The sequence below is a fragment of the Sprattus sprattus genome, assembly GCF_963457725.1.
Source record: "Sprattus sprattus genome assembly, chromosome: 10".
NCBI classification, from domain to species: domain Eukaryota; kingdom Metazoa; phylum Chordata; class Actinopteri; order Clupeiformes; family Clupeidae; genus Sprattus; species Sprattus sprattus.
In genome coordinates this window covers 8999446-9014964 of record NC_137908.1, presented here as the reverse complement: position 1 = coordinate 9014964, position 15519 = coordinate 8999446, and the positions used below count along the sequence as shown (strand labels likewise).

General features: G+C 47.4%; 1 protein-coding gene across 1 annotated transcript in view; it reads right to left on the bottom strand.

Moving 5' to 3' along the window:
- itpr1b (inositol 1,4,5-trisphosphate receptor, type 1b) overlaps positions 1-15519 on the bottom strand; it is a gene marked incomplete at its 5' end in the record, with an annotated part of 112687 nt that overhangs the window by 24556 nt on the left and 72612 nt on the right. The window contains 9 exons of the mRNA XM_080845460.1: positions 1548-1670; positions 4837-5029; positions 5852-5959; positions 7562-7696; positions 8492-8587; positions 8870-8980; positions 11470-11670; positions 12787-13064; positions 13749-13932. Coding sequence (XP_080701586.1) covers positions 1548-1670; positions 4837-5029; positions 5852-5959; positions 7562-7696; positions 8492-8587; positions 8870-8980; positions 11470-11670; positions 12787-13064; positions 13749-13932 — 1429 coding nt within the window. The remainder of the gene's footprint in view (positions 1-1547; positions 1671-4836; positions 5030-5851; positions 5960-7561; positions 7697-8491; positions 8588-8869; positions 8981-11469; positions 11671-12786; positions 13065-13748; positions 13933-15519) is intronic.

Below are 15519 nucleotides of genomic sequence, written 5' to 3'. Positions count from 1 at the left end.
GTGCTGAAGGTTTTTTAGTTATTTAGGTCGGTGACTTTTACATGTTGGGGGGGCTTAACCTAGGGCTTGCTATTATGTGGACATCCGTTTTCATGTAAGGGTGAATCACTGTGTTAAATATCCCATTTCCTACAGGATCCTACTGTCTATGGGGAGGCATCCATTCATCGTCTCTATCTAGCTCTCTCTCACACACACACACACACACACACACACACACACACACACACATACATATCTCATTAGCAGGATTGACAAACACTCAAAACAGGTGTGTGATCTGATAGACAGAGATTACAATGGTATTCAGGTGACATCTTACGCAAAGCTGAGGGTACATGTATTGATAACTGGGACAAGGGGCTTATGTCTGGCATATCAGGTATATCAAAGTAGGGCACTCAGTAACACCCTCTAGCACAGACAGACACACACAGACAGACACACACACACACACACACACACACACACACACACACACACAGGCCACTCACTAACACCCTCTAGCAAAGGGCCAGCGAGGGGGATCAGTCAATGGATTCTATTTCTCCTCAATTCATAAAAAAGGTCGGACATGTAGAAACAAACAAATTACAAAAAGTCGTTTTTAGAACGTACAACAGTCATAGTGATATGAACATATATCATTCCAGTCGTGTTGCATTATGTATGGAGGGAACAGACATTGTAAGTTGTACATGTAACCTTCACCAGTCAGAAGAGACGCAGTAACAGTGTGAAAACGAAATTGTTTGTCGGCACATGTCTGTGTGGGTCAGTTTTTTAGAATCTGTCTAGCATCTGGACAAAAAGAATGCTGAATTTGGGCATTGAGGTCTCAAATCCACTGAACTATGAGGCTCCCGTGTGACTGAAGTGTGGTCAGGTGGTTTTCTCACATGTACCAATGGTGAGGTTCAGACATAAACCACTCCATGAAATAAAATTGGACCGTCCGTGCAATCCAAACACAGGGTGTAACCTTGGATATGGGTTACTGCAGAGTGAGCGGGACCAAAATATACAAGTCAGGAATTTTCTTTTTATGGGAGAGTGCGGTGACCTAGTTTACATTTTACTACACATAGCTTGTTTTGCCCCGAAGGCGTCCCGCGGGCCTTGTGCTTAATGTGGCCCTGTGAGGAACACATTTGACTAAAGAGGTAAGTTAGGGAGATTGTTGATGATATGGTTTGGTTTTACGACTTGGCTGAGGTCCTGTTCACACTAACCAGGGTACATATGAAAAAAGGCATAATTATTTTTCTGTTTGGACCTTCCGTCCACACTAAAACAGTGTGGCTAGGTGTGGCCTAATGTAGCCTAAGAGCAAGGGTTAATATGAGAGGGATATTAATGGGTGAACATTTTTGTTGAGTCTTGGTATTACCTCTGACAACATGTTACAAGCCGTGTAATATAAGGTCTGTGGTTGGGCTTTGATGATAGTGGTAAGGTGCAATGGGGTTAAGATCATCGGCTGAAGCAGATATATAGGTAAGACAGGTTAGAGGTAGATGGACATTGAGTGCTTGAGATCATCTCACCTCCTCGAACTCCCTCTATGGGATAGAAGAAGGCCACCAGGAGGTTCATGAGCACAGCCAGGTTGAAGGAGATGCTGCTCCAGAACGACATGTTCCTGGAGCACCAGTAGAGGATGGGCTGGGCTGGAAAGACAGGCAGCAACAGAAATCAAACCTCACTTCCTCTCTCCACAACTCATTCATATAGGTCCACAACCACAAACTCTACCACCAGCCATGTGACGCTGTCAACGGTGAGAACTACACGTTAAAAAAATAAATAAATAAATAAAATAAAAAATAAAACAACACAAAAGACCCTCTGTGTCAAAAGGTGCCAAAGAAATACAAGGCATGCACAAAAGTCTACCAGGCAATTTAATTCATTTTCAACATTCAAAACATCTGCCAACAGGCTCTCTTAATTCCACTATATTCTTGATTCTACTCTCTTTTGGGGACTCAGTATTTCAGTAGTTTCAGTTTGCCACGTTGGGGTACAACTGCTTTTTTACGGTTTAAAGTGAAGATTCAAAACTAAAATGGCTGTTTTTGTTCAACACAGTATGCTCTAGTGTGAGGATGTCACAAGAGCTTGGTGGCACGTGTTTCAGTGGACCAGCCTCTAGCTATTGCAATAAACAGTTCTGGCTTTGTTTTTATTTGCCCATCAATACAAGACGAGGAAAACCCCACAAAGGAATTCTGTCTAAAAAGGTTCCACTTGACTTCTTTTGGACTAATACTAATCATAAATGTATTGGTCCAGTTGGTCACAAAAGGCTCTCTTTGTGTCTTGGTAAATGGCCTTATGTTGTCTAACAGAACTAATTTGTATCCAGGGTCAACAGGAAATTAGTGAGCAATTGTAGGAACCCCCCTAACGATCACTATAATTCTCCAAATTGTTCGAAGAAAAAGCAAAAACCTGACATGCTAATGGCTGAAGACCAACATGCAATTCTGAAGACCTTTTGATTATAAGCCTCTCCTAAAAGGATGCTAACAAGTATGCTTAATACATGACGATGAGTATGAGGCATTTCTAACAGTACCACCCAACTCCACCAACACCTCACAACCTATCCACCACCAACTGGCCCACTTACCCACACCCCAACCACACAAGCGAACAGGATGAGAGATAAGGGGGCTGACTTTAGGGGACAGCTGCTATTTTGAAGGCAAGTTCTTATTTGGCAAAAAGAGGAACCGAGGGAAGGTGACTTTATAGAGGCAGAGGCCAGAGCTATACTGTGACAGCTGACTTTGTTTGCTGCTCACCAATTCATTCAAATCTGGGGCGTCACACAAACAACACGAGAGATGACACACATCCCTGTGGTCTATCGGAAACCCCCACATCTATCCTACCAACTCTCGTCCTTCCACAAAAATGAAAACAAGCATACAATTCATAGAACTGATCGTAAAAAATAGGCCCCTATGGGAAGACAGCATTCATAAGTTGCAGATGTAGCAACATAAGGACTGGTCTAGGGTCAGGACACGGTAAGAAAAGGAGAAAGATTAGAATAGTCATAATACTATTACTATTAGAATAGTAAAATGTCATAAAAGTTCCTAAAAACCTTTTAAAGCGAAGGATTCCATTCTTGCCTCAAAAAAAGATCTGTGCTAGCTCGATATTTGGCCTTAGTCACTTTCTCTTTCACTCTGTTACTCCTGTTTTTGTGCAAGCAGGATCACTGTGAAACCAAACTATTCTTCACGTGTTGGCGGTTCACCTTTCGTCCTTTCTGGGAAACTGTGCTCTCAGCTTCACTCTCTCTTCACCACCTCTTGTCCCAAATCTTTTTCAGTCATCTCAGATCCATTTAGACTATTTAACCTCCCCATCTCCCCGTCTCTCACTCTCTCTCATTAAGATATGGGTGAGCCCTGTTGACTTTATCCCCTCTAGGGTAATCCCCACAGGCAAATACAGAAGGCTATGTCTGGAGCTGGTGAGGGAGCTCATGTGTTGGGGGAACGCTGCTGATGTTTCCCCTGGGGGACTCCCTCCCCGTGCAGCTCATCCCCAATCCCATTAGAGGTGGCAAGAGTTGAGCCATATTTGTCTCCATTCATCTCCAAGTGGATCACAAGCTCATCTATTTATGTTTCTGCCTCCCAGATGAGACTCCTTCTGCCCAAAGGCTTTATGTTTTGAAGATAAACAGCTTGTTGTCAACATTTCCAGCAACTTTCTCTCTCTCTCTCTGTTGGTTTAAAGCTGTCTATTCTAATTTGAAAGAATATTCCACTGTGCAAACATCACACATGTTTATCAGCAGTGTGACATCCTGAAAAAAAAATCATTGCGCTTGTGTTTATCTGTGGTTGGTGGGTTGGCGCACCTTAACACTTTGCAATGCTTAAACATGTCTTAAAAGACTATATACTTATACTTTATACAAACCTTTTTTATATTTGTTATACTATACACTCAAAATACTAAACTGCGAAATGTAACACATAATTATTGATAGATTTTTATATATTGTTATCTTACATAGCTTATACCTCTAGAACTTATCCTGTTTACAGACCCTCTCCCTCCCCTTGGTCCAGGGTCTGGCTGAGCTGATAGGCCTGTGATAAGTATCTGGGATGTGTGTGTGGGGTAGCACCTTAACTGGGATATGTGTTTGTGTGTGTGTTTGTGTGTGTGTGTGTGTGTGTGTGTTTTTTGGGGTGGGGTGGGGGGGGGGGGGGGGGTTGTCTGGGATGTGTGTGTGGGGTAGCACCTTAACTGGGATATGTGTTTGTGTGTGTGTGTGTGTTTTGGGGTGGGGGGGGGGGGGATGTCTGGGATGTGTGTGTGGGGTAGCACCTTAACTAGGATGTGTGTGTGTGAGTGTGTTTGTGTGTTGGGGTGGGGGGGGGGGGGGTAGCACCTTAACTAGGATGTGTGTGTGAGTGTGTTTGTGTAGGGGGGGGGGGGGGGGGGGGGGTCTGGGATGTGTGTGTGGGGTAGCACCTTAACTAGGATGTGTGTGTGAGTGTGTTTGTGTGTTGGGGTGGGGGGGGGTAGCACCTTAACTAGGATGTGTGTGTGAGTGTGTTTGTGTAGGGGGGGGGGGGGGGTCTGGGATGTGTGTGTGGGGTAGCACCTTAACTAGGATGTGTGTGTGAGTGTGTTTGTGTGTTGGGGTGGGGGGGGGGTAGCACCTTAACAGGTGGGGCCTGGAGGGTGAGGGAAGGGGCAGGGACTGTAAAGCAGCTACTAGAAGGAGAAGAGAGGAAAAAAGGAGGAGTACAAACGCACAGGGAACCGTGTTTGCGTTACCAGTAGCCTCTTGAGTACCTCGCAGCTTCTTCTGCCAGTTCATCTCGTTGAACAGATCCTCGGCGCGCAGGAAGAAGTCGTTGATCTTGCTGCCCTGCTCGTCACGCTCGGTGGTGAAGTAGACGCGCAGCTTGGATTCTTGCGTGAGGAACTCGCAGATGTTTGGCACGGGGAAGACTATCTGCTCCATGGTGCGGTCCAGACGCACGATCTGGACACAACCAGAGGGCCCAGTCACGGGGGGGGTGGGGTGGGGGAGGGCTTTACCTAATGCTGGACTCCTCTCAGTGCCCTAGCCTGTCTGATTTAGGAGTGACCCATGACCCCTGCACTGCTGATCTTTAACAGAGCTATTATACAGGTCATAGCCTGCATCAATAGTGGAAGGCAGAGGAGAGAATAGGTGTGCTGTGTGTGTGTGTGTGTGTGTGTGTGTGTGTGTGCGTGTGTATGTGTGTGTGTGTGTACGTGCGTGCATGCATATGTACGTATATATTTCAGTCCATATGTTAATGTCATACAGCAGCACAGCCATTTGGCACATTCTTGACCTTGCCACTGTGCGTGTGTGTGCGTGTGGGTGTGTGTGTGTGTGTGTGTGTGTGTGTGTGTGTGCGTGTGTGTGTGTGTGTGTTTCGTGCGTGTGTGTGTGTGTGTGTGTGTGTGTGTGTGTGTGTGTGTGTGTGAGCCCTCAGTTTTATAAAAACAATGCAGCCTCACACCACACATGCAAACAAGAGCATGCAAATCACTCCATTTCCATTTACAAACTAAGCCCAAGGAGGTGAAACATGTTGCCATCCCTAGCAAGCTGCAGGGTCAACATATCCTTCACATGCTGTGTGGAAGGAAGATATACATCTGTAAGCTAATACAATGCAACCTTTTGCTATTGGGGGGTAAAAAACGGCAAACTTAAAAACAAAAACAAAACACAATCCGCAAAGTGTAACAGTGACATTGTTCTAGTGCAGGATCTGCAGGACTCAAAGGAGGCCTTCTTTCAGGCAGCAGAGTCTTAAACAACACTGACCTCAATCTGGGCTGTGTGCTTGGCATAGAACTCCAAGGCCTCGTCGCCCTCTCCGTAGGTGCCTCCCGGCTTCAGCATGGCCTGCAGCTCTTTGTTATGTCTGGCGAGCTGGGCGTAGTTTGGGGGACAGAGCAGGGAGGGAAAGAGAGAGTGAGAGAGAGAGAGAGAGAGAGAGAGAGAGAGAGAGAGAGAGAGCGAGAAAGAGAGACAGAGAGTGTGAGAGAGAGAGAGAGAGAGAGAGACTGTTAGGGAATAGAAACGCTAAGGAGTTGTCTCGATGGATCAAATATAACACACACACACACTCGCACACGCATTTCGGCTCTGTGCTACGCAAAGGCGACAAAAGCAATTCTTCCGGCAGCTGAGAAATGCTACACTGTCCCGAGGAAAAGGCATGCCTTAGAAGACTACCGAACCCAACACCCACAATACCTGCACTTGAGTGGCTTAAAATCTCTCCCCAGCTTCCCACAAACATCACATGAATAGCAGGTAATTTCATTTTAGGGCTCTAGGTAGTGAATGGTGTTCACTGGAGGTGTCATGCTACTGGTGAGAGAGAGAGAGAACTCCATGGTGCAGACCGGCAGACAAGCATGAGTCTCGTGACCAGGCTGGGTCAGGGCCAGGGCTTCTGGGGGGTGGAATGGGGGACGGGGGGGCCGGGGGGGTGTGGTGTTCGTTCTGGGAGCTTCCATAATCCTGGGCTTTACTGTACATGGACGGTACTTTCCAACACACATCGGAATGCAGGCTCTCTCACCACAAGCTCCGTCTGTGTGTGTGAGACTGAGACTCTGAGTAAGGATGTCTGAGTGTGAAAGCGCTAGGATGTGTGTGTGTGTGTGTCTCTGTGTGTGGGTGTGTGCGTGTGCGCGCCTGTGTGTGTATTTGTTGGGCCATGGACTGGGTGGGGCTGCAGAGGCCGCAAGAGAGGAACAGTATATTTCTGTGTGTGCGTGTGTGTGTGTGCGTGTGTGTGTGTGTGTGTGTGTGTCTCCCAGTGGCAGGATGCAGACTGCGCTCAGCCCCTGGGCCAGCAGGCATCAGGCCCACGCTCAAAGGCAGAGCTTATGTAACCGCTGGGCTATGCTGACACTTTTGGCCCAACCCCACTATGGAAACAAGCAGAAAATCTATCAGGCTCGCTGCTGCCATGGACAGAGAGAGAGAGAGAGAGAGAGAGAGAGAGAGAGAGATAGAGCGAGGGAGAGGTAGAGGGAGAGGGAGAGGGAGAGAGAGAGAGGAAGAGAGAGAGAGAGAGAGAGAGAGGGAAAGAGGAGTGAAAGAGAGAAAGAGGAAAAATGAGTGAAATAGAGAGACAGAAAGAGAGAGAGAGATTGCTAGGAAAGAGGAAGATGAGACAGAGAGAAGGAGAGATAGGGCCTGACCCCTATAATGTAATACACCCTCAGACTGTGACTGTGACAAAGTGAACATATGCTTTATCATAAGGATCACGCTATGACACATTTCCCTGTTCATTTATTAATTTATGACATCTTTCAGTTACAGTTCAGTCAAACACAGCCTACCTGATGGACAGAGAGAGAGAGAGAGAAAGAGAGAGAGAGAGAGAGAGGGAGAGGGAGAGGTTACAGTTCAGTCAAACACAGCCTACCTGATGGACAGAGAGAGAGAGAGAGAAAGAGAGAGAGAGAGAGAGAGGGAGAGGGAGAGGTTACAGTTCAGTCAAATACAGCCTACCTGATGGGCGAGGATGTAGATGTTGTGACCGACGTTTCGAGGAGAGGCAGCGTGCTCTTCCTCACCCTCCTCACCCTCCTCAGAATGCTCCACCTCAATCTCACCCTGCATGTAGGCCTTCTTTATCACCTCCACCTGAAGACGTAGGAGAGAGTGTGAGTGTGTGTGTGTGTGTGTGTGTGTGTAGATCTTTAGATTTGTACAGCATTTAGGACGTAGGGAAGGTGTGTATTGGAGTTCAAAAGTGAGTGAATAAATGTGTGCATACCTGCCTGCATGGTCACAGTGTTTATATATGAGGCTGTTTGTGTGAGTTTGAGTGTGAGTGTGAGTATGTGTGTGTGTGTGTGTGTGTGTGTGTGTGTGTGTGTGTGTGTGTGTGTGTGTTTATGGGGGTGGACTGTGTGAATGGATGTGCATAGCTGGGGGTGTGTCTGATAAGATTATTTACGAGTCATGTCATCCAAGCATGCAGAGTGGTATGGTTTAGCATTCTGTAAAAAGGATCCAGTCCAGTTATGTTGTTTTCAAGTGCACTGACTTATCTTGTCTATGACACATGACTACAGGTCAATGTACAGTAGTGTTGCTTAAAAGTCATCAATCAACTGCAGGGACTCTTGCAGGACACCCATCCTCATTAACCAGCTGTGTGCTGGAACATATTGTCTACCTACTGTAGTGGAAAGCACCTTGAGAGAAAAGGCGTGTGTGTGTGTGTGTGTGATTTGTGTGTTCTCAGAATCACTTTGTCGGCGCCGTCTTGCATAATAAACCCAGCAGACATAGCAAGGCATTCTCCATTCCATGTCCTTGATGAAAAGATTGCAGACCGGACTAGGCATTGAGAGAGCCGCTGGGTCTGCTGGGATGCAGTAGGCATGGTTACACAAAGACAAACAGCAGCCCTGTCCCGTCACAGACACTCACCAGTTCCTTCGGCCTCATGTTGTAGAGGATCCGCTCGGCGTTCTCGCTGTCGTGGCGACTCTCCATGATGGCCAACAGGAGCTTGGAGGCGTTATTCTGACACATGACAACACAGAGCATCATCAAGCTGAGTTCTGCTGGACTTAGGGTCGAGGTGCTTTTGCACTAGGTGTCTTTCACGAGGGTTGAAAACACATTGAACACAGTGTGGTGGGGGTGTGCCCCACTGAGTACAGCAGTCACACCAATGCGCTACTTTGGCACTGGGGTACAAAATTAAACCATAAATAAAAACCCACAGGAAAAACAGGAAGTCCCTGGGTGAAGGGGGGTGGGGTGGGGGTGGGTGAAAGGGGGTCACACCCTGTCTGGTCTTACCTTCAGCTCCAACACCAAGTCCATCCTCTTCTTGCCCAGGGGGTTGATGTCGTTGAGGATCAGGGCAATGATGATGTCGATTCCATTGCACTCATGGGTGGCGATGCAGTTCTTATAATGATAATAGAAAAATAAAGAAATAAATAAATACATACATACAGGGAATAGAGTGAGGTGCTGTCAATGCAGAAGCAGCTCGAACACCACACTCTACTAAATACATCAACTCAATAAAATACATGAGCAGAGTAGAGGTCACATACACAAACAGGTCACATACAGGTCAATCTTTCACACTGAAGACAGCATTAATTCATTGCCTTTTATCTGGTGATTGAGTACATTATATTGCAATATGTCCAGCTGGAGTAGAATGGACCCATGGAGCAGAAGGCAAAACAAACATGAGAGTGCCCTATCTCAGGGGGTGTGGCGGATGTTTGAGCAGCTCTCATTTCTGGCATGAAGTGACCTCCTTGCAGGGGAGAACATTGGGCGCCTCCCATCACGTGAGTCAACTCACCTAATATACTAGGTGCGCTCTAAAGGGCCTTATATAGTACACAAAACGGTCGTGTCGGATGGTTGGACAGTGGGCGGGCGGCCGGATAGTACGTACTAGTTAGCATTTGTGTCCCTTTATAGTACTCCAACGGCTGTGGGTGCTGAAAACAATTCTCTTCCACAACAGTAGGCGGAGTAACGGTTTAAGTCCCGAAAGACAAGCTACCCCATGACGTCTTTGTGCGATGGAAATCGTTAGTTGGCTTTACCTCTCCTCCTCCACAACAGTCAATTTCTACTCTCCCACCAGCTGCCACTACTCAAATGCAACAGGTGTCAGCAGATACACAATATTGTGACTGTGTCTAATGCTATATATACACCTGATAGGGCAAACTTATCTTTATCATGGGAGAATGCGGGGGAGTAAAATGCTCCCGAAGTAGATTACATGTTTTTAACTTCGGGGTTAATTCCCTTTCGTCTACTGCTGGCTAGTTAATACATAGCCTACAGACAGCCGGAAAGGTTAATAAACAGAATGAAATAGCTACACATTACACACTATGTTTTAATAAAACCCACGTTACTCACATACTGGTTAACACTGTTTGTTACAGCACATAAACGTTTGTCGCTACATCCAAACTGCGTCACCGTTGTCCCTCCCTGTATCTGCTCCAGCCGCACCATTTTACTTGCAATGTGAATCATTGCCATTTGTTGCACCTTAATCATTTTCTACAAACATGATATGCGGTGTAGTAAACTGAGACTCTATTCACTACTGCACAAAAACTAGACACGTTTGCAACGTTTGAAATGAAGTAGGTAAAACAACGTTCGCCAATATCTCCGTAAGGGAGATGGGTTGTGTGCTCAAATTTCCTGGGATCAAAGAAATTCATGTATTCATGTGCAGACTAAAAATCACGTCTCAGGATTTCTGCGCAAGCACGTTATTTCGGGTGTCTCAACTGTAACTAATACCACTGTCATATAATTATGAGTTCAGTAAAATACGGAGCAAACACAGTTTTCTACCGTTGTTGAAACACATCTTTAATTGCCGTCGCTCATGCTGGTTCTCTGGCAGTAGGCTACTTGGGCCGGCTCATGTATTGTGATATACAGGGAATAGTTTTCAAGGAAAGGATCTGCGCCTTTGACAGTGGCTGTTATGCATATATGGATATAAAGGTAATGAAACAGGAAACGCTAGGTCCAGAAATGTTAGTTTCCGGAGTTGATGTCGTATGGAAATGAGGTTGTAGTGTGCCAATCACGGCCAAGGAGTATCCGTCGCCATGAGCGGACCGACAGAAATTTTTGCGGGGACACGGAGAGCTGTCCGACGTCTCTGGAGAGCACGGAGAGGGCGTTTCAGCTACCGGAGAAGGCGTTTCACTTACCTGAAGGCGTTCCTATGTGCCCAAAAACGTGTCGTACGGAGTAGCATAAAAATGCCTTTAGGCAAACAAAAGGTGATGTCAATCAAAAGGCCCTCAAGGAAAGAGTACTGAGGGCAAACAGAGGGAGAAAGGCTGGCTTGTAAACCAGTCGGGGAGAAAAAACCCTTTTCAGGGTTATAACCTGCGCAAACAAGGAACAAGGGAAGTTTGGGCGATTTTCTCAGGAGAAGGCATTTCCTTCAAGCTTCTCCCAATCCGATTATCCAAATTAGATCAAGCAGATGAAATTAAGATTAATGCAGCTGAAATTAACACAGTGGCCTGAACAGACCAAATTGAAAGCTATTTGGATTAGACACGTCCATTAGTGGGAGTAATGGGTGAGGGTAATTAGGTGTACTTGAAACCCCCTGCAATGTGTGTGTGTGTGTATGTGTGTAATTAGGGTGTATTTGAAACCCCCTGCAATGTATGTGTGTGTGTGTGTGTGTGTGTGTGTGTGTGTGTGTGTGTGTGTGTCTGTAATTAGGTGTATTTGAAACCCCCTGCAATGTGTGTGTGTGTGTGTGTGTGTGTGTGTGTGTGTGTGTGTGTGTGTGTGAAGGGGGTGGGGGTGGGGGAGGTAGGGGGACTGCATGAGTGAAAGATTTATGGAGGGCTGTCCTAGCGAACGCAGTCCCCCACCTGGTTCTCGTGGCAGGGCCCCTGGCAGTACTCTGTGAGGCTCTCGACGGTCTGGTTGATGAGGGCCACGTTCTTCTCGTTGATGTAGAGGCCCAGCAGGCCCAGGCCTCCCGTGGTGCTGCCGCAGATGCAGTCCAGGAACTGCAGGGTCTCGCAGACCAGGTTGTAGTTGTTCTTGTTGTTCTGACAGCGCAGGAAGTTCTGAAAAAGACCAACACAGAGAAATAGAGAGATATTGAGAGAGAGAGAAAGGGAGGGAGGGTCAAGGGGGGGCAGGGGGATGCGGGGTGGGAGGAGAGAGCTCATAGACAAAAAAGCAAAAGGCAGCCAGGCCTGTGGAAAAGCCCGTCGGCAGAAAATCAAAGTAGAGGAGGGGCGCGCAGCACGCCGGACCACAAAAACAGGGGGCTTACAGGAAACGTGAGTTCCTGCAGGATGCCGTAAGAACTTTCCAGAGAACTCCATCAAAAGCTCGGCATTTAGCGAGTCATGTGAGTGTGTACAGTAAAACAAAGCTACTGTATGCAGTCGCACAGGGTTAACAACTGCTCTCCCTTTGAAAAAAAAAAGAGTGAAACACAACCAAAGCCATTCACTGTATGACTGTGCAAAATGAAAAACAGTCTCATCCGAAACTTTATAAGAAAACACAGTCGGAATGAGACACGGAGTATCCCTGGCCCCCTCGGTGTGTCTGAGGCGTGGAGGTAGCATGGAGGAGTTTACGTGGCATCGAGTCAAGGCTTCTTTCACATTTCACCATCTCAATAGGATTAAGTCATGATTAGCGCGCTCTCAGTCCCTGGCTGAGCATGAAAGCCAGCAGGGCACACAAACAAGATAAACAAGTCGCCGGCTGGCCCGACTGCATCTATCTTTCCCCGGCGTGAGCTGAGCCAAGCGAAGCCGGCCTCTGCCTGACCCCGTGGCCGGAATGGGTGGGGGTGGGGGTGGGGGGACCTGTCAGACATGGCCTGCACCGGCCAGAAAGTACAGGGAAAGACTCGCACCTATCACAATGATTACATTTTTTTTCCCAATTCCCCTCCTCTCCATTTTCTGTAACTTGGAAAAAACATCTGGTTTCACTTCAGCACAGGTCCAGAGGTGGAAATATACCAGAACAAGGGAGTCTCACTGGAACATGGACCTCCCACCCTCCACCCACCCACTCGATCCCTCCCTCTCCGTGTCTCTTTGTGTGTGTGTGTGTGTGTGTGTGTGTGTGTGTGTGTTTAAGGTGAAAAGAGCACATGCCTGGAGCATGTGTGTGAAGTGTGACTGTGTGTGTCTGTGTGTCTGTGTGAACTGGCTGACCTGCAGCTCGCGGTTGTGGTTCTCGCACAGCAGCTGCATGAGGCGCAGGATGGGCTGCATGATGGTGATGATGACGCTCATCTCGCCCTCGTCCGTGCTCTTGTCAGCGGCGGTGGCGGCGGCGGCAACACCGGCAGCCGGGCCGTCGCCGCCGCCGCTCAGGTGCTCCTCCACGTCCACCTCGCGCCGGTACGCGGTGATGGCCTTCTTGGTGACGGCCGAGGCCTCCAACAGCTGCTCCCGCACCTCCTCCGTCACCACGCCGGTGACATCCTTCTCTGGCAACACAAACACACACATAAACAGAGACGGTGATCATTCTGACGTTAAAAAGCAGGCTTGTTTAGTCTATAAAGGGTGTGTTTACAATGTTACATTTGACCTCAAAGGTGGCATTATCATTACTATTTATCTTTCATTTGTTTTATTTAAGTGTCCTCTTTCTTTGACGTTGTGTATGTGTGTGTCTGTATGTATTATATGAACCTTTGATGGGTGGGATCAGGGTTATTATATGTTTAATTGTACTGTGAAAACTCTGAAAAATAAAGTTATATATAAAAAAAAGGAGGCTTGTGACCTACTGAAAGTAATAGACCCTATATCTAGCTGTATGTGGACGGTTTGGCAGATGCCAAAAATCTGTTTTCATTCAGCCCGATACTGCCCCCCCTTACTAATCAGGGCTGTTTCCTGAAAACATTCTTGTTCCGCAGCCATTGCTGAATCATAGAGAGACTACTATTTTAAACTTACATTATTTTTTTAATCGCCATGGGCACTGGGCACCGCAGGCATAGTTTTATCTTATTGTTTTCATTTATTAATAGTGTGCGCAGCACTGAGGCTTGGTTTCCATAAATGTAAATGGGAAGTAGAGGACAAATAGTGGCTTGTCATGGTTTAACCCAATGTTGAGCATGCAACCTACAGTACCTTCGCCAGAGGGCAAATCAACTGACCTTTCTTGCGGGCGGGGGCGTCCTTGTCCGGAGGCTCCTCGTCCTTCCTCTTGCTCCCCAGGTCGCTGGTGTTGACCGTCACTGTGGCCTTGATCTCCGTCTGGGCCAGTTTCATGCGCTCGTAGAAGACCTTAAAGAACTTCTCCGATTTGTTGTCTCGAGTCAGGCGAAAGAAGAAGGAGCGCTGAGGGAATGAATAGAAAGAGGAAGAGAGAGAGGGATAGAGAAAGAGGGGGATAGAGAGAGGAAGAGAGAGAGGGATAGAGAAAGAGGGGGATAGAGAGAGGAAGAGAGAGAGGGATAGAGAAAGAGGGGGATAGAGAGGAAGAGAGAGAGGGGGATATAGAAACAGGGGGATAGAGAGCGGAAGAGAGAGAGAGACAGAGGGGGAGAGAGTGAGAGGGATAGATAGATAGATAGATAGATAGATAGATAGATAGATAGATAGGGAAAGACAGCAAAAAAGGCAACAGGAATTAATGAGAAATATTCAAAGAATGAAGGAGAGTGCAAAGTGTGTGATGTCAAGAAAAAAAGCTCTCAATTAGGAGGGTGTGGGTGTTTAATGTATTGAGTTATGCAGTGGCATTGGAGGGCAGCCATGTTCTCAGGCCCTCTCCTCACGTCTCCCTTCCTCTCCCTTTCCCTTTTTTTCTCTCTTGCTTTCCCTCCCGGCCTCTTCTCTTTTTTTCTCTGCAGGGCCCTGTTTACAGCCGCGTCTTACATAACGGGCCGACTAGCGCCCTGCCACGGAAATAACCTGGAGTGCCTCCCTGCTCTCACCTGATCTCACTCCATCTGCTGTGCTATCCAGACCTGCAACCCACGTCCACAAACACACACACCCACACCTACACAAAGACACACACACACACACACACACACACACACACACACACACACACACAAAGATCCTTGCTTTGCTCTCTACTAAAATGAAACAACCTTGATCTCTGCATATACACATACACATTGAGCTCTGCACATACACACACACACACACACACACACACACGCACACGCACACGCACACACACACACACAGACACGCACACGCACACGCACACGCACACACAAAACCCATACGTTTATGAGCCAACAGAAGCCACGGCATAAAGGCTGGGATAACCTCAGGCTATTCCTTGCTTTCCTGTGTTCTAGTTGGTATGGCTAAGTGATCATTTCAGGAGTTGATTGGGAGGCTTTTTTAGGGGCTGGAAGATTGGGAACAGTTCTGCCAGTGTTTTTCACAGTCTGGTATATCCTGTCCCACTTTCTCTCCCACACACATACATAGTCACATACAAAATCCCTCCTTACATAACTGCAGTAATCAGCTGAGTAAGGGGGTGGGGGGGGGGGGGGGGTGTGGGGGGAGCGCGGGGGCGACAGCTCCTGCACAGTTACAGGAGAGAGAGGAGAGGAGAGGAGAGGAGAGGAGAGGAGAGAAAAGGAGAGGAGAGAAGAAGAGGCGAGGCGAGGGGGAGCAGAGGGGGAAAAACTGGAGGGATAAGGAGGAGGAAAATCCCGCCCTACTTTTGCGAGCCAAGCAGACACGAACTGAGTATGAGGTGTGAGGGAGAGGGGGAAGTGGGAGCGGAGCGGAGGGGAGGGGGGAGTTATCGCCCGGATTCTAGGGCAGTTTTGAAAGCCTGTTACATAACTAGCCTTCTTTCCAGGTTGAGGCTGCACTCACTGTAACCTATGGCAAGTCGTTTCGACATTTAATAAAACCACACTTCTATCAGTAATTACATTTTGGACATCCATA